This window comes from Argopecten irradians, chromosome 1, assembly GCF_041381155.1.
Source record: "Argopecten irradians isolate NY chromosome 1, Ai_NY, whole genome shotgun sequence".
Taxonomy (NCBI): domain Eukaryota; kingdom Metazoa; phylum Mollusca; class Bivalvia; order Pectinida; family Pectinidae; genus Argopecten; species Argopecten irradians.
The window spans coordinates 73,726,531-73,750,319 of NC_091134.1; the positions used below are offsets into that span (position 1 = coordinate 73,726,531).

Here is a 23,789-nt window from a genome sequence, read left to right on the forward strand (position 1 = left end):
CAATAAAAACTGGTATCACACGGAGTCATACTATGACATAACGTGTATGGTATATTTATATATCCCATTGATTTATGTAAAAGGATGTTTGGCAGTCAAATCAACTTGCAACATTTTGATCATAGGCTATACCTTCAGTAGATGTCTCCGATTCCATTTTTAGATTCATGATATCATTTCCGTAAACAAAGAACACTGGAAGGATTTCTCTACTTTGTTCTAGACAATTCTGAATGACTGGCATGGTATTAAAAAATTGGTAATGGGCATTTCAAATCATTTTATCAAGAGAGTGCATTAGATGGATGGTGAACAGGTAAGGATTCGTGTAGACATGATCTTCAATAATATGAATTTAAGGCAAAGTCTCAAAAGAGCGCAGGTACAAGTAAAAGATTATATCATCATTCTTAATGATGTTTTCCAGCACAGGCTCCTTATGGATCCTCTTTGCTGGACTCATAATATTATTTAGTTACATATTATGATTATAGTCACTTCCTAGCTGATATTCTCTTTATAGTTATTGTATTTGATTTCCTGTTCGTTCCAGTGATTGTCCAATCTGTTTTTGAAGGTGTCCAATGACTTAGATGTAACGACATGGTCTGGTAGGTTATTCCATATTGAAGCAATCCTAACGGAGAATGAGTTCTTCCTGATCAATGTTTTAGTATGCTGGGGGAATATTTTCAGCGAGTTTGTCCTAGTGCTAGACCTCTCTGATGTGTCGGACCACATCCTTATGAACTGGGTTGCTCCTTTGTCGTATTTCCCTGTAACTGCCTTGTAGGTTTCTATCATGTCACCTCGTACACGTCTGTAACTCAGGGTTGGGAGTTTTAACTTCTTAAGCCTCTCAGGATAAGATAGGTTATCCATTCCCGGTAGTTGTTTAGTCGCCTTTCTTTGTACTCCTTCCAACTGTTCAATGTGTTTCGTTTTATATGGTCTCCAGACAACACTTGCATATTCCAGATGGGTTCTTACCAAAGATTTGTAAAGTGGAATAAATAGTTTAGAATCTAGGAACTTAAATGTTCTTCTGATCATACCGAAAATTGAAGTTGCTTTTTGTACTTTTTCGCTAATGTGTTTGTCAAATGTAAGCTCTTTATCAAATATGACCCCAAGGTCCTTTTCTTCTTCCACTTCTTCTAATGTTGTATTATTAAGCACATATCCAGTGTTCCCTCCAGTGTGTTTCCCGACGTGTAGTGACTTGCACTTGTCCTCGTTGAATTTGAGTAGCCAAGTCTCACTCCAATGTGTGAGTTGCAGCAAATCTTCTTGTATTGACTTTTTGCTTTCTTGTGAGTTAATTATCTGGAATAGTTTTGTGTCGTCCGCAAATAAGTAAACAGTTGACTTAATCATCTCAGGCAGATCATTTATATAGATGACAAACAGCAGCGGCCCCAACACCGAACCCTGAGGTATTCCCGATGTCACTCTGCCCCACTTGGATGTTTCGCCGTTGATAATAACACGTTGTTGTCTGTTTACTAGGAAGTCTTCCAACCATGTGAGGGTTTCTTTATTGATTCCATACGCTTCCAGTTTTTTCATCAGACGGTGATGGGGGACGGTGTCAAATGCCTTTCGGAAATCTAGGTATATACATTCTATATCCAGGGCTCTGTCTAGGGCTTCTGTCCATTCTTCTAGGACATTAAGGAGTTGTAATGCTGTTGATCGTCCTGACATAAATCCATACTGTTTGTTTGTGAAAAGTGAATTGGCTGACATGTGTTTGGTAATATGTGTTCGAATGATCTTTTCCATGGTTTTACATAGTATTGAAGTGAGGCTTATAGGTCTGTAATTTCCTGCAATTGAGACACTTCCTTTCTTGTGTATAGCACTGATGTTTGCCGTACGCCATGCTTTTGGGAGCTTTCCTTTTTTTAATGATTGCCTGAACAATCTTGTAATTGGGATCTTTACAGTGTCAGCTGTTTCCTTGATTAGCCGAGGGTGTATACCATCAGGACCCGGAGATTTTTCGGGATTTAAACCTTTCAGCAACTTTTCAACTTCAACTTCATTTATTTCTATACTGTTGAGTGGTGTTTGAATGTTTCTTGGTTCAATACATGGTATTTCCTCTTCTGGTTCTAATGTAAACACACTACTGAAGTACTCCTGTAAAATATTAGCCTTTTCCGTGTTGTTGTTTGTTTTTTCTGATTTTGGATCCGCAGGATCTTTGCATAGATCTCCAATCCCAGCCTTGGTCTTACTTTTTGAGTTGACATACTGCCAGATTGCTTTAGGATTAGATTTAGTGTTTTTTGAAATGTTCATTTCAAAGTTTTTCCTAGCTTTACGTGTTGCCTTAACAACTTGGTTTCTCACTCTATTGTACTCTTTCCTTACATTCTCATCTTTCGTTTGGATAAATTTTCTGTTTAGGGAAGTTTTTATTTTTATTTTCTGTATGATTGTTTTATTTAGTGGGAATTTGGGTTTCCTGGGGTTACCTAGATGTGCTTTCTTTACAGGTATATATCTGTCTTCGAGCTCCTTTATTTTTGACACAAATCTATTCCAGTTATGTTCAATATCTTCAGATTCTGGTAGTTCATCTTCCCAATTAATTTCCTCAATTTCTTGGTTGATTTTCAGAAAATCTGCTTTTTCATAAGCTTTCCGATGTTTGATATACCCATATGTCTTAGTGTAGCATTGAAAGTCAAAGACAATAAAGCTGTGGTCACTTTTCCCCAGGGGACTTTGGATTTCGAGGTCTCTAATCATGTGCTCTTCATTTGTGATTACCAAATCTAGTACGTTCGGATTGTCTGCTCCTCTCCATCTAGTAGGCTTGTTGATGTGCTGCCAAAGGTTGTTTTTCTTGGAGGCATTCTATAAACTTGTATTCTCTAGAATTTGTGTTATCCCCTTTTGTATTCCAGTTGATCCAGTCTATAGCCGGGTAATTGAAATCTCCCATCAGTAGGTAATGTGAAAACTTCATACTACTTACCTCTGTAATGAGTTTGCACAGATTTTCGTTATTTATGTCTATACCAGTGTCAGTAGGTGACCTGTATATGAGTCCAATGAGCAGCTCATCCTTACCATTTACTTGTACTTTCACAAATATGTGTTCCTGAAATTTGGTGTTTGTATACACTTCTGTTACCGAAAGTGAATTGTGGACATATAGTATCATACCTCTTCCCGTGTCATTGTCAAGATTTTTAGTAAACATATTGTATTTTGAACCGCTGCCAATATTAAACTCGGACTGATTCATTTTGTTTCTGTTGTTTTTTGACTTGACTTCTGTAATTCCAATAATGTGTGGTTCTATATCCCTAGTTCGGACTTCAAACTCCTCCATTTTATTTTTAAACTGGTCTGCATTTGTATAGCAGCATTTAAGTTTTTCAACAAACATAGTAACTCTATCTACACTATTTACATTGTTTTGGTTCTGCCCGAAAATCTTGTTTAGACACTTTTTGGGACTTTGGTTATTCTCCTTGCCCAGGGTGGTCCTCTTACTCTGTACACATATTCCCCCGATTGGTTCTGTTGATTTTTTGCTTTGGCTTCATCCCACAACTTTTTCTCTTGATCCCTTTCTGCTTTTGTCAGATCATTACTGATTCTCACATTTTCATACTTCCCAGTTTTCTTTGCTTCTCCTATGTTTTTGAAAAGTTCTTTCTTGATCTCACCGTTCTCTAGGGTTACTAACATGGGTCTAGGTTTCTTTTTCCCTTCATCAGTATTCTGCTGTTGCTTATAATTATCATACCTTCCTAGTCTAGTTACTTTCACAATTTTTCCATCTTCTTGGTTGATCTTGCATGCAAGGAGAAGTTGTTTGATAAACTTCAGGTCATGGTCCTGGCGATCATCTCTATTCTCTGAATTACATTCCTCTATTTGAAATATAATCAGGTTATTTTCGCGTTTTTTTCTTTCATTAATTTCTGTGATAATGTTACCAGTGGCGACTGCTTTTGGGTTATCCTGGGGTGTTTTTCCTTGCCCGTCAAATGTTGCTGTAGCCGAACTGTTCTGTGCTCCAAGTTCCTCTTTGATTAGTTCTCTTACTCTTGTTTCGCTGCACTTTTTAGGGATCTCATTTTCTAACTGTGTGATTCTGTTTTCATACTCTTGCATGATTTCCTGACATCTTTTTTCGATTTTCATGTCCGTTATTATGTTCCTTTCCACGATTTTCCTGCATGGTGTGCAAAACCACACAGAGTCAGACTTTTCTAGCATGCTGTACTCCTCCACACTCTTATTTAAACATTTTATACAATGGTGTTCTTTGCATCGTTGGCACTCCAGGACTTTGTCGTTTGGGTCAGTGAAATTCACTTTACATGTTGTGCATGTCCATGCATCATTTTCCTCATCACTGTTGTACGGCGACGCAAAGTTGATTTCTGATGGTGATTGGGTCCTAGAGTTGCTTCTTGACGCTGATTTGGAGCTCGGGGGGCGCCCGGGCCGTTTGTTTACATTTTGGGTCCCGTCGTCCTGCTTTCGCCGGTTGGGCCCAGTCATCTCGAAGGTGGAAATCTGGTAAAATCTCCTTTACAATCGATGGAAACTCACGTATAAGTGTGAAAAGTGTACTTACATACGTATTTGTTACTATTTAGCAACAACAATCTGGATTTATACTTGTTACGTCCTTTTTTCCTTTGAAGTTGGCGAGAGCTTCTAAAAGTTCATGTTTACCGGTCAACCGGAAGTGTCTTTATACCACAGGGACCTGGCACGTTTTTTTAAAACGAACAGTATACATGTATATATATTATAGTATCAAGGGTATGAACTCGGCGGTCGAGAAAAACTGACCTATTTTTATAAAACCGTGATTATTTTAATACATGGGCTCTGTACAGCATTGACGGATATCTTACCTTAAAGAGAAATAATTTATCTTTCCATTGAGTGCTTGATGAACAAAATTGGCCAAGTATTGACGAAGATATGGCTTGATGAATCGGGAAATTTACGAAAAAATTGCTAGGTTGACATTTCCCTGTCCGGTCGAAATGTCGTCTCGGCTCTAATGGGTACCTCAAAAACCAAGCCAAAACCACAAAATCTACGCTTGTAGTGGTAAACAGTACCAATAACTGTGTTCATCCACAATCCCCTTTAGAGGTGTCATAACCCGTAATTTGTAGAAACTTCATTTAAACATCGTGTAGCTCACTTACTTTAACCGTCACCGCCATGTTCATTTGTTCTTCGGAATGCTTCTCGAGTTTACACACAAGCACAACACTACATAATTTGCATAATGTAGTCACAATACGTAAAGTCGAGAAGCGTTCCGAGAGAAAAATGAACATGGCGGTGACGGTCAAAGTAAGTGAGCTACACGATGTTTAAATTGAGTTTCTACAAATTACGGGTTATGACACCTCCAAAGGGGATTGTGGATGAACACAGTTATGGGTACTGTTTACCACCACAAGCTTAGATTTTGTGATTTTGGCTTGGTTTTTGAGGTACCCATTAGAGCCAAGACGACATTTCGACCAGACAGGGAAATGTCTACCTAGCAAATTTTTCGTAAATTTCCCGATTCATCAAGTCATAAATTCGTCAATACTTGGCCAATTCTGTTCATCAAGCACTCAATGGAAAGATAAATTATTTCTCTTTAAGGTAAGATATCCGTTAATGTTATATAGAACCCATTTATTAAAATCATCAAGGTTTTAAAAAAATAGGTCCGTTTTTCTCGACCGCCGAGTTCATACCCTTGATACTATAATATATATATGTATACTATTGGTTAAAATTTTTCGTGCCAGGTCCCTGTGCTTTATACTGTCTACATTTTTCTACGAGATTAACTATGAAATACATTTCATTGACAGACACATAATTTTAATAGTTAGAAAGAATTCGAAATAATCCAAATGGAATAGTGCAATTTACTTCAATTTTGCTTTTATCAGATGCATCGAAAACTTGGCAATTTGCCATGCTATCAAAAATACGCGCGGATCTATGCCGTCATTTTTTGGCGTAGGTTTTGTGACGTCACTGTTGACGGTGCCGTGCGCTTGAGAACATACACAGTATATATTGGACTAATACATTTATTGCGTTGTTCTTGTATATGTGTAAATTAAAACTACTTACAGTAATTTTAAAGCGTATCCCAATGACACATTTCGTCTAGTACAAAAAATTTCAAATCTCGTCGTGCTGATAACGAGAATTAAAACATGGTTGCCTACATGGAGGCGCGAGACTTTTCCCGCTGGACACAATTTGAAAGTCCAAGGGGTATTGGAATGTATTGGAATCTATTTGCTCACACACGTGTTATGGTTAGTAGAGCTTCGCTCTACGCGGCCTTTGGCCGCGCAGAGAGCTGCGCTCTTATGATGAAATAGGTCGATATTTGGTAGATGTAGATGATAACCACTTGTTAGTCAACAGATCTGTCTGCAACGTTACTGTAGTGCACTAGTTGTAGTTATGTACAGCTGATGTACAGTAACGTTATCTACTAGCTAGTCTGCCATCAGAAACATCCTAAGCCGAATTTCCTCTCTCCCACAAGGCGGACCATTGTTTCAAAATTCAACAAAATGTAACACTATATTATGCTTGTCCTGTAAATTTCTTTTGGTTTGAAATGGACAACACACAATGTATCACTATTCTGCCACTGCATTTTTAAGTCTGGATGGAGTGATGTGCATCCTTATCTTAATTTATATGCAACTTGTATTTACAGTACACTATATACAATGTATTCAAAAACCCAAAAGATTCAAACACATCTTTTACATTTAATAGGAACAGATAGCACATAAGTGGTCACAAACAATAATCTTTCACTGTAAATAACTATCATGTGCCATAATTGACAGCCTTACTGGCATATAAAAAAGACCTAAATTTATAGCATTCTTTTCAGGAATCATAAACTATTTACAAGTGTTGAGAAAAAGGGAAGATGGCTGAGAAGGGAGACAAAGATGAGTTGAATCTGCCCCTGGGAGGAGTTTCCTCCGATAATGAGGATGAACTCAATTCCTCCATGGCAAGCACTGGGAGTGACGAAGGACAAGATATAAAGAAAAGACGTACAGAGACCACAAGTCCTCGCAGAGCATCACCGTTTGGAGTACCAGGTGAAAGATTCATACTGATTTTTATTTTGCAAATAAACTAATCTGAAAACCAATTTAACTGCAAAACTTACATACCCACTTCTTTAAATAAATGGACTAACTGACAGATTATCTGCCCCTAGATGGTAAATTAGAATATTGAATCAAACATGATGAAAAATTAAGAATAATTATCAAGCTAAACTGTATTGATATTTGTAATATTATAGAGATTGGAAGTGAGCTGGTTTATGACTCGTGATTTTAGATTTACTAGTGGTGGTAATGCATGCTTTCACTATTGCTATATGATGTTTTGTGAAGCTGGCATAAAACAAGCAGATTTCTAAACCTATCCTGCCTTTTTGTTTTTAAGAATAAATGAAAAGATATTCTTTTGTTTTGTTAAAGATAAGAAAAGTGACATGGTATTTAACCCCTTAAGTCCCATCTTAGAATACAGTAAACACTTCACTCCAGTGTGAATGATTTCGTTTACATATTGAGTTTATTACATAGCTTCACCACCCAAGTTTATTTCAATGGAAGAACTTATAAAAGCAACCACTGGGGTTAAAAACATGAGTCTGGCACACGAGATAGCAGTGGATGCAAATTTCAAGATAGGTCCAACAGAAAAGGATTCTAAAAGGTAAAGTATTTCAATTTTCTTTTTTTTGGTGTTGATTGTGAATTAAAAGGATAGGAACAAAGGATTTGTGTTTTGTCCATAGCTACAATAGCTGTTGTCTGTGTTAAGTTCTTGTCTTTGTTTTACACAGTTTTGAGAAGCAGGTGGAGATGATAATGCACAAAGCCTTCTGGGATGTATTCCAGGAGAGCATCAGCGAGGATCCACCAAACTATCGCCATGCTTTAGTCCTCATAGGAGACGTACAGAAGGCAAGTAGAGATTTAAACCTTCAAATTTGTGGGTTTGATTCGAGTAATTTATCTATTCTAATATACAATAACTGTAATTTTGATATGTCGTTTTTTATGGTTTTTCAGCAACTATTTTCAGTGATACTGCCACACCAGGTAAGATTAAAAGCCCAGATTACAGAGGTTCTGGACTTGGAGCTCATCAAACAGAAGATGGAAAACGATGCCTTTGACCTTTTCTATTATTCCAACTATGTCATCGATATCATGGCTAGGCTTTGTTCTCAGGAGCGAGATGAAAAAGTGGCACATCTCCGCGAATTAAAGGAGCCTGTTCCATTGTTTAAGTGAGTTTCATTACAGTTGATCTAACTACCGGTACTCTATACAACAATGATACATATACTGTGAAATCATTAATTTTCGTGGATTTCGTTTTTTTACCAAAATCAACAAATTTACTTCCCCACGGAAATATATATATACCTATACCAATGTCGTGTAAGTTTATGTGTTCATATATTAAAGGCTGATTATTACCTCACTACATAAGGTCTATTTCGGGGACAAGAATGACAAGTTCAAAGTTGGAAAATATTGTTCAAACAAAGATAGTTTTCAGAATTTCATAGACTTTATCTACATGTACCAACAAATAATTGATTGAGTATATCATGACTCTATCAAGTGACACGATAATTGTTTGTTGGGCACATCTGTAAAAACACTGGCAGATTACCGACTCTAGATTGTGATTGTAAATGTGTTGTGTGGTAGAGCTTAGTTCCGCTTGAGAGATCAAACAATACAGGTGACAGTGTCGACTGTGTATTTTAACGGTAATGTGTAAGGTCTTCTCCACGAATTTAAGTGCCAACGGAATTGTAAAATATTAGAATCCACGAAAATTGAGCCCAACGAAAATAAATGATTTCACAGTACATATATGTATATATATAGACTGGTGATCTATATATTGGTACTTCATATGACAGTTAGACAAGATTTTATTTTAAAAAATCAAATTGTGAGGTTTTTCTTTCAATTCAAAGTGTCTTTATCAACTGCAAGATTTATATTGTATAGGTCCTTGGTTCCAGGAGTAAACCATCACTTATTTAACCTTGGTCACATTTGCTGCTTTTCTCGTAAATACAAGTTTATGGCATTAACAATTTTCTATTAGAACCTTTCGACCAAAATTAGAAAAAAAGCTGCATGGACAAGTGAGAAGCTAAAGTTGAGTGGTGTCCCCTGATGTCAGACTTACAACACATTATACCATATCTTCTCTAGTGGGAGAATATCATCATAACTCATTGATGTGATAATTAATTACCTCAGAAGCAGATAACTGTTATTTATTAAATCTAATGCCATATCAAAAGTACTATAGTATACCCAGGCATATGATACTAGTGTATTGCTTGAAACAGAAGAGTTCCTTCCCCTGCTAAATTTGAAGATTAAGTTTTAATTTATTTACAAAGGTTAATAAAGGAAAAATAATCTGTTGTACATAAATATATCAAATAAGAATATGAGAAATATGTTGTGATTAGACCTGTGTAAATGTTTGGAGCTGGTGCTTTGGTTTGTAGGGAAATCTTCCAGGTGCTGGACCTGATGAAGATGGACATGGCTAACTTCACCATCCAGCAGATCAGGCCTTACCTACAACAGCAGTCTGTAGAGTACGAACGTACCAAGTTTCAGGAGTTCATCAAAAAACAGCAAGGTCAGTGATTTATCTCAAGGTCATTGAATTATATCAAGGACATTGATTTGTCTCAAGGTCAGTGATTCATCTCAAAGTCAGTAATTTTTCTCAAGGTCAGAAGTAATGAATCTCAATGTCAGCGATTTATCACAAGGTCAGCGATTTATCACAAGGTCAGCGATTTGTCTCAAGGTCAATGAATTTTCTCAAGTTTAGTAATTTATATCAAGGTCAGTGAATTATCTGAAGGTTATTGGTTTATCTCAAAGACAGTGTTTTATCTCAAGGACAATTATTTTTTTTGTTTTTAAGGCTATAATCCCATATTATATATTAGGGGTGTAACAATACATCGTACTATTGATATATTGCGATTGTATGCATCTCAACTTGATCAATCGATGACAATTTCAAAAAGTCGATTACAATCGCCGATAGTAGGCCAAACTATCGATATAGTTTCAAAATTGTCAGGTATTTTTCTGTAACTGGGACTAAAATCATGTTCTCACAGATGATTGATAAACAAATTAACAGTCACAATAAAATGTTACCTTTTCCATGCTTTAACGGTCACAATAAAATGTTACCTTTCCATGCTATTTAATAAAAACGCAAACACCGATAATGTTCTCAATCACGATCTTCATTGCATTTGAGTTGGTGCTGACGCTAGCAGGTAAAGGGAAGTAACTCTAAACCAATCCTGCACTAGATGTACGTCATGGCTGCCAATTCATTGAATGGATTTTAATATAATTCAGAATGTAATGCTATCGCAATACTATTGCAATTGAAATGTGCAATAGTTAAATTATTGCAATAGTGTTTTCCTCAATAACAATAGTATTTCAATAGTTAGAATTGTAGGCGATAGTTACCCCTAGTATAGATGGTAATCTCCCTTAATATAAAGCATGGCAGCTCTAAAATTCACAATGATATTTCGTATACAAGTAATTGACGTATGACTTTTTTTATATTGTTGGTGTTATTTGCTGTACAGAGGCCGGTATAGATGGTCTGGAGATGATATTTGTATACTAGTAATTGACATATGACTTTTTTTTTATATTGATGGTGTTATTTGCTGTACAGAGGCTGGTATAGATGGTCTGGAAATGATATTTTTGTATACTAGTAATTGACGTATGACTTTTTAGCTCACCTGGTCCGAAGGACCAAGGTGAGCTTATGCCATACCGTGGCGTCCGGCGTCCGTCGTCCGTCGTCCGTCGTCCGTCGTCCGTCGTCCGTCGTCCGTCCGTCCGTCCGTCCGTCAACAATCGACTTCTTCTCCATAACCGCTGGTCGGATTTCAACAAAATTTGACTGGTAGCATCCTTATGGGCTACTAACTGAAAATTGTACAAATGATGGGGCTGACCCCCCAGGGGCCTGAGAGGCGGGGCCAAAAGGGGTCAATTTGGCTATTTCCATATAAACGACTTCTTCTCTGAAACCAAGCATGGGATAGCACCCATAATGCAATGGTAGCATCCTTATAGGGTGGGGATTCAAAATTGTACAAATGATGGGGCTGACCCCCCGGGGGCCTGAGGGGCGGGGTCAAATGGGGTCAATTTGGCTATTTCCATATAAACGACTTCTTCTCTGAAACCAAGCATGGGATAGCACCCATAATGCAATGGTAGCATCCTTATAGGGTGGGGATTCAAAATTGTACAAATGATGGGGCTGACCCCCGGGGGCCTGAGGGGCGGGGTCAAATGGGGTCAATTTGGCTATTTCCATATAAACGACTTCTTCTCTGAAACTAAGCATGAGATAGCACTCATAATGCAATGGTAGTATCGTTATAGGGTGGGGATTCAAAATTGTACAAATGATGGGGCTGACCCCCCGGGGGCCTGAGGGGCGGGGTCAAATGGGGTCAATTTGGCTATTTCCATATAAACGACTTCTTCTCTGAAACCAAGCATGGGATAGCACCCATAATGCAATGGTAGCATCCTTATAGGGTGGGGATTCAAAATTGTACAAATGATGGGGCTGACCCCCGGGGGCCTGAGGGGCGGGGTCAAATGGGGTCAATTTGGCTATTTCCATATAAACGACTTCTTCTCTGAAACTAAGCATGAGATAGCACTCATAATGCAATGGTAGTATCGTTATAGGGTAGGGATTAAAAATTGTACAAATGATGTGGCTGACCCCCCGGGGGCCTGAGGGGCGGGGTCAAATGGGGTCAATTTGGCTATTTCCATATAAACGACTTCTTCTCTGAAACCAAGCATTGGATAGCACCCATAATGCAATGGTAGCATCCTTATAGGGTGGGGATTCAAAATTGTACAAATGATGGGGCTGACCCCCCGGGGGCCTGAGGGGCGGTGTCAAATGGGGTCAATTTGGCTATTTCCATATAAACGACTTCTTCTCTGAAACTAAGCATGAGATAGCACTCATAATGCAATGGTAGTATCTTTATAGGTTGGGGATTCAAAATTGTACAAATGATGTGGCTGACCCCCCGGGGGGCCTGAGGGGCGGGGTCAAAAGGGTTCAATTTGGCTATTTCCATATAAACGACTTCTTCTCTGAAACTAAGCATGAGATAGCACTCATAATGCAATGGTAGTATCGTTATAGGGTAGGGATTCAAAATTGTACAAATGATGTGGCTGACCCCCCGGGGGCCTGAGGGGCGGGGTCAAATGGGGTCAATTTGGCTATTTCCATATAAACGACTTCTTCTCTGAAACCAAGCATTGGATAGCACCCATAATGCAATGGTAGCATCCTTATAGGGTGGGGATTCAAAATTGTACAAATGATGGGGCTGACCCCCCGGGGGCCTGAGGGGCGGTGTCAAATGGGGTCAATTTGGCTATTTCCATATAAACGACTTCTTCTCTGAAACTAAGCATGAGATAGCACTCATAATGCAATGGTAGTATCTTTATAGGTTGGGGATTCAAAATTGTACAAATGATGTGGCTGACCCCCCGGGGGGCCTGAGGGGCGGGGTCAAAAGGGTTCAATTTGGCTATTTCCATATAAACGACTTCTTCTCTGAAACCAAGCATGGGATAGCACCCATAATGCAATGATAGCATCCTTATAGGATGGGGATTCAAAATTGTACAAATGATGGGGCTGACCCCCAGGGGGCCTGAGGGGCGGGGTCAGAAGGGGCCAATTTGGCTATTTCCATATAAACGACTTCTTCTCTGAAACTAAGCATGGTATAGCACCCATAATGCAATGGTAGCATCTTTATAGGGTGGGGATTCAAAATTGTGCAAATGATGGGGCTGACCCCCAGGGGGCCTGAGGGGCGGGGTCGAAAGTGGCCAATTTGGCTCTTTCCATATAAACGACTTCTTCTCTGAAACTAAGCACGGTATAGCACCCATAATACAATGGTAGTATCCTTATAGTGTGGGGATTCAAAATTGTGCAAATGATAGGGCTAACCCCCGGGGGCCTGAGGGGCGGGGTCAAAAGTGGTCAATTTCCATATAAATGACTTTTTCTCTGCAACTTAACATGGGATTACGCTCATAATGCAATGGTTACATCCTTATAGGGTTTGGATTCAAAATTTTGCAAATGATGGGGCTGACCCCCCGGGGGCCTGAAGGGTGGGGTCAAAAGGGGTCAATTTAGCTATTTCCATATAAACGACTTCTTCTCTGCAACTAAGAATGGAAGAGCACTTATATAATGCAATGGTAGCATCCTTATAGGGCTGGGATTTGAAATTGTACAAATGATAGGGCTGACCCCCGGGGCCTTAGACGGCAATAGATGCGAGGTCGAAAGGTCAATTAGGCTACTATTTTCATATAAATTACTTTATCTCTGAACCTATGTATTGGATAGCATATTTGTATGGTATCAATAGCATCATTGTATGGTTGTGATTCAAAATTAAACTTTGGGAGTCAATTTGCTTATTTTTCTAATTGTCAGAGTCTTGTGATAATTACTAACAAAAAACCAGGTGAGCGATACAGGCCCTCTGGGCCTCTTGTTTATATTGTTGGTGTTATTTGCTGTACAGAGGCCGGTATAGATGGTCTGGAGATGATATTTGTATACTAGTAATTGACTTATGACTTTTTAGGTCATCTGACCAAAGGTCAGGGTGACCTATTATCATCGTGTTTCGTCCGTCGTTGTGCGCTGTCCGCCGTCCGCCGTGCGTCGTGTGTAAAACTATTTATGCAAAAGCCTACTCCTCCTAAACCCTTGAGTGAATTACATCCATATTTGATACGAAACATCTTTGGGGAAGGACAATCATATTTTATATAAATGAGATAGGTCCGACCCCTAGGGGCAGAGGGGCGGGGCCCCAAAAGGGCAAATTTTCTTAATTTAAGCTTTAAAATTTATTCCTCCTTCATCCTTGAATGGATTTCATCCATATTTGGTGTGAAACATCATTTGGGAAGGACAATCATATTTTATATAAATAAGCCTGGTCCGACCCCTAGGGGCTGAGGGGTGGGGCCCCAAAAGGGCAAATTTTCTTAATTTTAGCTTTAAAATCCTACTCCTCCTTTATCCTTGGATGGAATTCATCCATATTTGGTGTGAAACATCATTGGGGAAGGACAATCATATTTTATATAAATGAGCCTGGTCCGACCCCTAGGGGCTGAGGGGTGAGGTCCCAAAAGGGCAAATTTTCTTAATTTTAGCTGGCCCACTTCCTGTTTTCAGGTTTTGGTCTCCGATCTCAATCAAAATTGGTCTATTGGGGTTTTAATTGATGCCGAACAACATGCAAACATTTACGTAAAGATTTTGGTATTCCAAGATGGCCGCTGGCCCACTTCCTGTTTTAAGGTTTCAGTCTCTGATCTCAATGAAAATTGGTCTATAGGGGTTTTAATTGATGCTGAATAACATGCAAACATTTTCGTAAATATTTTGGTATTCCAAGATGGCTGCTGGCCCACTTCCTGTTTTCAGGTTTCAGTGTCCGATCTCAATGAAAATTGATCTATAGGGGTTTTAATTGATTCAGAAGGGGAACTTTAGGTGAGGACAGTCATATTTTATAAAGGACCGAGCTAAGACCCATTGGGATATTACGGTTTAGGTCCAAAATGGGAGCTTTGCTGAAATTTGGCTTCAAAATCTGACTCCTCCTTATATTAATCCTTGAATGGGTTACAACCATATATGGATGAAGGGCTACCAAGTTTGTTCAACAAATGACATTTACCTATTTCAGAAACTTACATATTCAACTAAGGAGTTCCTTGTATTGTTTATATTAATCGTTAACCAATACTTTATACTGTGACTTTGTTGTTTTGTGCCATGAGTCAGATGACCGTTAAGGCCCATGGGCCTCTTGTTTTTATATTGATAGTGTTATTTGCTGTACAGAGGCCGGTATAGATGGTCTGGAGATGATATTTGTATACTAGTAATTGACATATGACTTTTTTTATATTGTTGGTGTTATTTGCTGTACAGAGGCCGGTATAGATGGTCTGGAGATGATATTTGTATACTAGTAATTGACGTATGACTTTTTTTATATTGTTGGTTTTATTTGCTGTACAGAGGCCAGTATAGATGGTCTGGAGATGATATTTTTGTATACTAGTAATTGACATATAATTTTTTGTATATTGTTGGTGGTATTTGCTGTACAGAGGCCGGTATAGATGGTCTGGAGATGATATTTTTGTATACTAGTAATTGACATATAATTTTTTTTATCCTGCAACTGTCCCACATACTGACTGATAACTACTGCCAGATAAACTTGTGCTTTATCCGTCAATACGATATGCTTTATCCGTCAATACGATCACGTGAATTTGTTCCATATCTGACGGAACTTTTTCTAACTTGACCCAGAACTTGAACCTTCCGGTGAATGAAACGTCAGTCAGTCCCGCTAAAACGTGACGTCACATTCACCGAAATGACGTCATTTTTACGATATCGAAAATCTCTTATGGTGGTGTCGTCTTTTTCTTGGCTCATGACAAAGGTATGTATTGTTAAGTAATTCTTTAATGGGTATTTATTGTTATTTGAGTATTTTCATTTCATTTCAGTGATATATCACACTGAATAGAATTACGGTTACTGATTGTGAATGCGCTTCTCTATTTCCCACGGCAGTAAAAAGGAGTACACTCTCATTCGCTTAAGTGAATGAATCTTTACCTCCGCATCAAAGAAGCGTCTCGCTTCGAGCGAAACAAAGTAAGGAACTGTCAATTTGCTTTCGTTTTGAATGCCATAATGGTTGCAGGATAAACAGAATACACGGTTAGTATCTTACAATACAAGTTTTATTTTGGTGCTCGACACGGAAAGCCGAGATGACTCGGCAAAGCCTCGTCATCTCGGCTTTCCTAAGTCTCGCACCAAAATAAACCTTGTATTGTAAGATACTAACCATGTATTCTCTATGTATATTGTTGGTCTTATTTGCTGTACAGAGGCCGGTATAGATGGTCTGGAGATGATATTTGTATACTAGTAATTGACGAATGACTTTTTTTATATTGTTGGTGTTATTTGCTGTACAGAGGCCGGTATAGATGGTCTGGAGATGATATTTGTATACTAGTAATTGACATATGACTTTTTTTATATTGTTGGTGTTATTTGCTGTACAGAGGCCGGTATAGATGGTCTGGAGATGATATTTGTATACTAGTAATTGACATATGACTTTTTTTATATTGTTGGTGTTATTTGCTGTACAGAGGCCGGTATAGATGGTCTGGAAATGATATTTTTGTATACTAGTAATTGACATATAATTTTTTGTATATTGTTGGTGTTATTTGCTGTACAGAGGCCGGTATAGATGGTCTGGAGATGATATTTGTATACTAGTAATTGACATATGACTTTTTTTATATTGTTGGTGTTATTTGCTGTACAGAGGCCGGTATAGATGGTCTGGAAATGATATTTTTGTATACTAGTAATTGACATATAATTTTTTGTATATTGTTGGTGTTATTTGCTGTACAGAGGCTGGTATAGATGGTCTGGAGATGACCAAACTGTGGCTGAAACGGAGCTATGATGTACTGACCGAAGAGGCCGATGCCAGCCAACAAGCTGGTGCAGCGTCCACGGCCAGTCTGACTCCAGCTTCTGTACTAAACGAGGCTTTTATGGAACTGCTGAACTGGGACAGGCAACAACTCTACCCAGAGGTAAGAATTAGGTCAGCACTGAGCACCTCTAAGTCATTGTCTGTGTTAGTTTGGACCGACTGGTAGTAGCTGATTGCTACCTAATATATATATATATTAAATTGGGGCTCTATCCGTCTGTCCGAGATTCTTTTCCAGACTCTAACTCTGATGCCTTTTGTTTGCGGACCTTCCATTTTGGGAATTTTAGGTCACCTGACCAAAGGTCATGGTGACCTTTTGCCATAGTCTTTTGTCCGTTGCCGTGCGTCGTGTGACGTCCGTTAACATTGCCTTGTGAACGCGATAACTTTAGTAAATACAGATCAAGCTTAATGAAACTTTGTGTGTAAACTAACATTGGATAGATCTCGGAAGAGTTGGAAAATCAGCTTGATTCTCCAGTAATTTACGGACTTCTTGCCCTTTGCACTAATAATTATTATTGGAACTTGTGAAGGCTATAACTTAAGTAAATATAAACCAAACTTAATGAAACTTTGTGTGTGGACTAACATTGGAACATATCAGAGCCGATTGGGCTCATTTTGGTAGAAGAAAAAGAAATAAATTTTGTGTAATTGAACTTTCGTGTGATTTCGCAAATTTTTTACGTAATTATGCGAAACTTTTGCGTTATAACACGAAAAATAGTATATATAATTACATTGTTTGACCCCTTGGAAGACACATTTTGATTCCGTAAGTCTCATTTAATATGGACAAGCAAGAACTTTGTCATCTATATACATGACGTTGTCCGGATTGCTGAAGTTCACTCAAAATATATTGTATGTTGAAACATCGTTTATATCTGAAAACTGTTTCCAGTTTGTTAATTCAAATTGATTTAGATTCCGCTTTACAGCTGATTTGCTTTTAATAACTTTCTGGCGCTAAGCTACAGTATACTGCCGTACTCACGTGCATCCACATACATTTCATGTTCATTTTAGAATAATTATAAGTTCTGATTACCATTTACACACAATTTATCAGAAGCAAAGTTTCTCTCTGCTTGTATCTATACTGTTGCTGATATAACTCCCATGAGTATCTATACTTTCTAACAAATCCATTGATTTACAATGAATTTTATCTAAACATTCGTGTTACCGCTTATGACATTTTCATGGAAATCCAAATATATAAGACAAAAATTTCCACTAATCCCATGGTCAAGCGGTGGTCAATGTACAGCATATGGACTTGGGATCATTTTTAGAAACATCAGTTTAATATTAGTGTTGTGATGTCATAATTGCATCGATATTGAACTTTTAAATTCCACTATCCAAAACATTGAGTTCATCAGGGCAGTGTCTTATGGCCATCCTTTTTTGATGCTGTGAAACAGCATTCTTAGGAACGCTCAGCAAGCCTGTGCACATCAAAACAATGAAACCACTCTGCGACGAAAATTAAATGTTGTTTTCTGTATTTATCAGACAAGTGCCCTATTTGTGCCTTTTGCTGTTGCCTACTTTCTATTTTTAGCCCACCATCATCAGATGGTGGGCTATTCAAATCGCTTTTTGTCCGTGGTCCGTCCGTCCTTCCGTCCGTCCTTCCGTCCGTCCGTCCGTTAACAATTCTTGTTATCGCTATTTCTCAGAAAGCACTGAAGGGATCTTTCTCAAATTTCATATGTAGGTTCCCCTAGGGCCCTAGTTGTGCATATTGCATTTTGGGACCAATCGGTTAACAAGATGGCCGCCAGGCAGCCATCTTGGATTTTGATACTTAAAGTTTGTTATCGCTATTTCTCAGAAAGTACTGAAGAGATCTTTCTCAAATTTCATATGTAGGTTCCCCTAGGGCCCTAGTTGTGCATATTGCATTTTGGGACCAATCGGTTAACAAGATGGCCGCCAGGCAGCCATCTTGGATTTTGATACTTAAAGTTTGTTATCGCTATTTCTCAGAAAGTACTGAAGGGATCTTTCTCAAATTTCATATGTAGGTTCCCCTAGGGCCCTAGTTGTGCATATTGCATTTTGGGACCAATCGGTTAACAAGATGGCCGCCAGGCAGCCATCTTGGATTTTAATACTTAAAGTTTGTTATCGCTATTTCTCAGAAAGTACTAAAGGGATCTTTCTCAAATTTCATATGTAGGTTCCCCTAGGGCCCTAGTTGTGCATATTGCATTTTGGGACCAATTGGTTAACAAGATGGCCGCCAGGCAGCCATCTTGGATTTTAATACTTAAAGTTTGTTATCGCTATTTCTCAGAAAGTACTGAAGGGATCTTTCTCAAATTTCATATGTAGGTTCCCCTAGGGCCCTAGTTGTGCATAATGCGTTTTTGGATCGATCGGTCAACAAAATGGCCACCAGGCAGCCATCTTGGATTTTGATAGTTAAAGATTAATATCGCTATTTCTCACAAAGTACTGAAGGGATCTTTCTCATATTTCATATGTAGGTTTCCCTAGGGCTCTTGTTGTGCATAATGCGTTTTTGGATCGATCGGTCAACAAAATGGCCGCCAGGCTGCCATCTTGGAATTTGATAGTTAAAGTTTGTTATCGCTATTTCTCACAAAGTACTGAAGGGATCTTTCTCATATTTCATATGTAGGTTTCCCTAGGGCTCTTGTTGTGCATAATGCGTTTTTGGATCGATCGGTCAACAAAATGGCCGCCAGGCTGCCATCTTGGAATTTGATAGTTAAAGTTTGTTATCACTATTTCTCAGAAAGTATTGAATGAATCTGTCTCAAATTTCATATATAGGTTCCTCTATGGCCCTAGTTGTGCATATTTCGATTTGGGACCGATCGATTTACAAGATGGCCGCCAAGGAGCCATCTTGGATTTTGATAGTTGAAGTTTGTTACTGCTATTTCTCAGAAAGTACTGAAGCGATCTGTCTCAAATTTTATATGTAGTATGTTTGCAAAAGTTTGAAAAGCAGAGAAAAGATCCCTCTTTCCATTGTCAGACATAGATCATTCTTTGGTGGGCGCCAAGATCCCTCTGGGATCTCTTGTTGGTTTTACCATGGAAACTCAGTCAAATATACCAAATTACAGTTTCTTTTTGTTACCTGCTGTTATTTTTTTTTCAGTTTTACAATACTCACATACATTTTAATTTATACTTGAATAATTGTTACTTTGGCCTTGATGTCTTTGGGTTTTTATACTAACTGGGGGGTGCGGGGGATAATGCCATGGTTTGTGACTCCTTGTTAACACTTTCTAATTGTCCTGTTTCAGACACTGGTGATGGACCAGGGCCGGTTTATGGACCTACAGGATAAGACGAGTCGTCTGACCCTCGTCGCCTCAATACTCCTGGTTACCTATAGTACTGTAGGCTCCGCTATCTCAGGTGTCCACGCTCTGAAGCAGAAACTCAAGTCTGAGATCTGTGTGATCTTGGAGGGTGTTCCCGACAGGTAGTATTGTACTCATTCTGAGACTATTTCTCATTATTTTAAGACTGTGACTTTAATTTAACACCTTACTATTTGATTTGACCTTTCATTGTTTGAATATTCCAGTGACCTTAATGATTTAACCCCTTGTTATTTGAATATTCAAGTGACCTTTATGATTTAACCCCTTGTTATTTGAATATTCCAGTGACCTTTATGATTTAACCCCTTGTTATTTGAATATTCCAGTGACCTTAATGATAAGATGACAAATGTTGCTGAGCAGATTAACAAGTCTGTACGGGAGTACATGCCACAACATGGATATAAGGAATGGAGTGCTGACCAGCAGGCGATGCTGACCGGTCAGATACAACAGGTGTCCAGTCGTGACCATCCTGTTTATAAGTTAGTGGGTAAGTAATTAAGTAGGAAAACATTTGATATTATACACTTATTATTATACAGTCAAACCTGTGTAATGAGACACCCCAAGGGACAGACAAAAATGTGTCTTATTAGACAGGTGTCTTAATATACAGGTTACCGAAGGATCGCAACACGATATTATGTATAACATATACTATGAAATATTGGAAAAAATACTGCATTAATTAGAGCTTAATTAAATTAGTTTTAAATGTTTCACAATTATGAATGTACTTAATTTTCATCACAACAGAAGCACTTTCTAATTACTAAAATATTCTTATTCTGTTACAGTAGTAGTCAAAATGTATTTTAGAGTGAGAGAAAACAAAAGTAAATTTCTTTGAAATTAATTATAAATCACTATTAAAAATATTAAAATTTAATTATTTATTACTAGTACTTTTTAAATTTTATAATGTATTCTGCATCAAAATAATTAAAACGACCCTAAAAATTTGTTTGGAACTAAAACCAATACTTAATTGAAAAGAACTGCTTGATTTAAAGAACTTAACTTAAATGTGATGTTTTATCAGGTGTAACCAAGAGATAAAAGAGAAAAACAATCACACAAAATCAGTACATGATGTTTGATACAGAGAGTAGAGATAATTGACATTCTTTCTGATTTCAGCCAAGAGGTTAAAGGAGTTCATCAAACAAATCATTTCTAAGAAGCACACACAGCCTCTACAGATGCCAGTCGGGTTTTCTGTAGTTGAGGAAGAATTAGGTCAGGTCTGCGGTCAGTTCTTACGCCTCATTTCCTACAATCGGTCAGTGTTCTTTGCACATTACTCAGATATTATAAACACATTACTTCAATGGAGAACTGAGGACTTATCCCCGCGAGGCTGAAACATTCCTGTGGACTGCAAACTTCTCACCACAGCAGACACCATTTCTGTGGCCACAAACCTATACCCTGAAAGCTGATGGTGGAGTTTTCCTTTTGGAGAATAGCAAGGTCCTCCCATCACCCCAGGGGTCAGTAGCTATCTACAGCCACCGGAGGTCAGACTACCTATACCTCACAATGACACTACACAGTACATCAATATCTTTAGGTGGACATTATTTGATGGTTTCGAAGATTTTTTTATTCAGGATGTAGAGTTTCACAATACTATTGTTTATTTAGATAAGATGGTATTCTGACTGTTTTTATTTTTACAGATATAGAAATAACCGTACTTGGATGTATGAATAAGACTCGAATCTGATTCTCCAAGATTGACACAGAAAGATAATAAGTAGTGAAAATATTTAAAATTTGTGGGCATTGATACATATTGTCTACTGTCTAATAATGGTAGCTACCATATCACTGAGCTTCAGATATACATTCAGTTTATAACATACCAGCTATTTCTACTGATCTCAGCTGCAGCGTGTTGATATTTGTTCGAATTCTATATTTACCCACATTGTGGAGATGGTGGATACACACAAACACTACAGGAAGGCTTCTCTACAGCTTTACCTGAAGCTTGTCATTAGAGAGGTTACTATATATAGATAACTGGCCAAGATTCCCACAGCTGTCTCTGTGATATATACCAGGTAAACTAGCTGAGATTGCCACCCATGGCTTTCACTGTGATGTATACCAGGTAAACTAGCCGAGATTGCCACCCATGGCTTTCACTGTGATGTATACCAGGTAAACTAGCCAGATTGCCACCCATGGCTGTCTCTATGATGTATACCAGGTAAACTAGCCAGATTGCCACCCACGGCTGTCTCTATGATGTATACCAGGTAAACTAGCCAGATTGCCACCCACGGCTGTCTCTATGATGTATACCAGGTAAACTAGCCAGATTGCCACCCACGGCTGTCTCTGTGATATATACCAGGTAAACTAGCCAGATTGCCACCCACGGCTGTCTCTATGATGTATACCAGGTAAACTAGCCGAGATTGCCACCCATGGCTTTCACTGTGATGTATACCAGGTAAACTAGCCAGATTGCCACCCATGGCTTTCACTGTGATGTATACCAGGTAAACTAGCCAGATTGCCACCCACGGCTGTCTCTGTGATATATACCAGGTAAACTAGCCAGATTGCCACCCACGGCTGTCTCTGTGATATATACCAGGTAAACTAGCCAGATTGCCACCCACGGCTGTCTCTATGATGTATACCAGGTAAACTAGCCGAGATTGCCACCCATGGCTTTCACTGTGATGTATACCAGGTAAACTAGCCAGATTGCCACCCATGGCTTTCACTGTGATGTATACCAGGTAAACTAGCCAGATTGCCACCCACGGCTGTCTCTATGATGTATACCAGGTAAACTAGCCAGATTGCCACCCACGGCTGTCTCTATGATGTATACCAGGTAAACTGGATTAGTAATACAATTGTATATTTAATCTGTGAATTACAGCACATTTAATAATAAGTGTGACAGAATAAAGCTTTATGTTTCATTAGTGTATAAGTACGTGCACCTTAATCTTTGTATATCAGAATAGAACCATCATCGGCAACTTGCTGGCTAAGGGTATTCAATAGTCTTCGTAGACTACTGAATATCCTTGCCTAGCGAAGTTGTACCATCTGCAGATTATGAAAAGCGTCATTGAATATACATGTAAATTGTATAATGTTCTATATTTACATTTTATAGCTAGCGCGCTTCATGGAATTTGCCTCTGTCCAGTTGGCATTTATATTGGCTATGAATGCCAATTGAAAGACGTTCAATGCTTAAATGTTTTTCTATTAATATTTGCTAAATTAAGTCTTAGTGTTATTCAAGATCTTTTGTGTGTACACCTAGGTGATTTAATGTCCCTATTGACATTCAACGTGGATTTATCTCCCTTTATACATTGTTTAGTTACTGAGTCTTTTACAAGTGTACCTGGTGTTCCTGTATCATACACACTGTGTATATACCCCGTCTGTACAAGTGTACCTGGTGTTCCTGTATCATACACACGTGTGCTAGTGTACCTGGTGTTCCTGTATCATACACACGTGTATATACCCACTCTGTACAAGTGTACCTGGTGTTCCTGTATCATACACACAGTGTATATACCCCGTCTGTACAAGTGTACCTGGTGTTCCTGTATCAT

At 38.5% G+C, this 23,789-nt stretch overlaps 1 protein-coding gene across 2 annotated transcripts; it reads left to right on the forward strand.

Moving 5' to 3' along the window:
• Nucleotides 1-160: 160 nt before the first annotated feature.
• Nucleotides 161-23,648, forward strand: LOC138307711 (T-complex protein 11-like protein 1). 2 transcript variants are annotated; one of them, XM_069248556.1, is made up of 10 exons: nucleotides 161-316; nucleotides 6,923-7,139; nucleotides 7,638-7,770; nucleotides 7,901-8,021; nucleotides 8,130-8,350; nucleotides 9,605-9,741; nucleotides 16,711-16,898; nucleotides 20,101-20,282; nucleotides 20,511-20,677; nucleotides 21,328-23,648. In XM_069248556.1, exons 2-10 carry the CDS (start codon nucleotides 6,962-6,964, stop codon nucleotides 21,549-21,551), a joined length of 1,551 nt encoding a protein of 516 aa, XP_069104657.1. In that variant the 5' UTR covers nucleotides 161-316; nucleotides 6,923-6,961; the 3' UTR covers nucleotides 21,552-23,648. The 2 variants fall into 2 exon arrangements, with proteins under 2 accessions (XP_069104657.1, XP_069104666.1); XM_069248565.1 differs by having other exon boundaries at nucleotides 165-316; nucleotides 6,911-7,139.
• The last annotated feature ends 141 nt before the right edge of the window (nucleotides 23,649-23,789 follow it).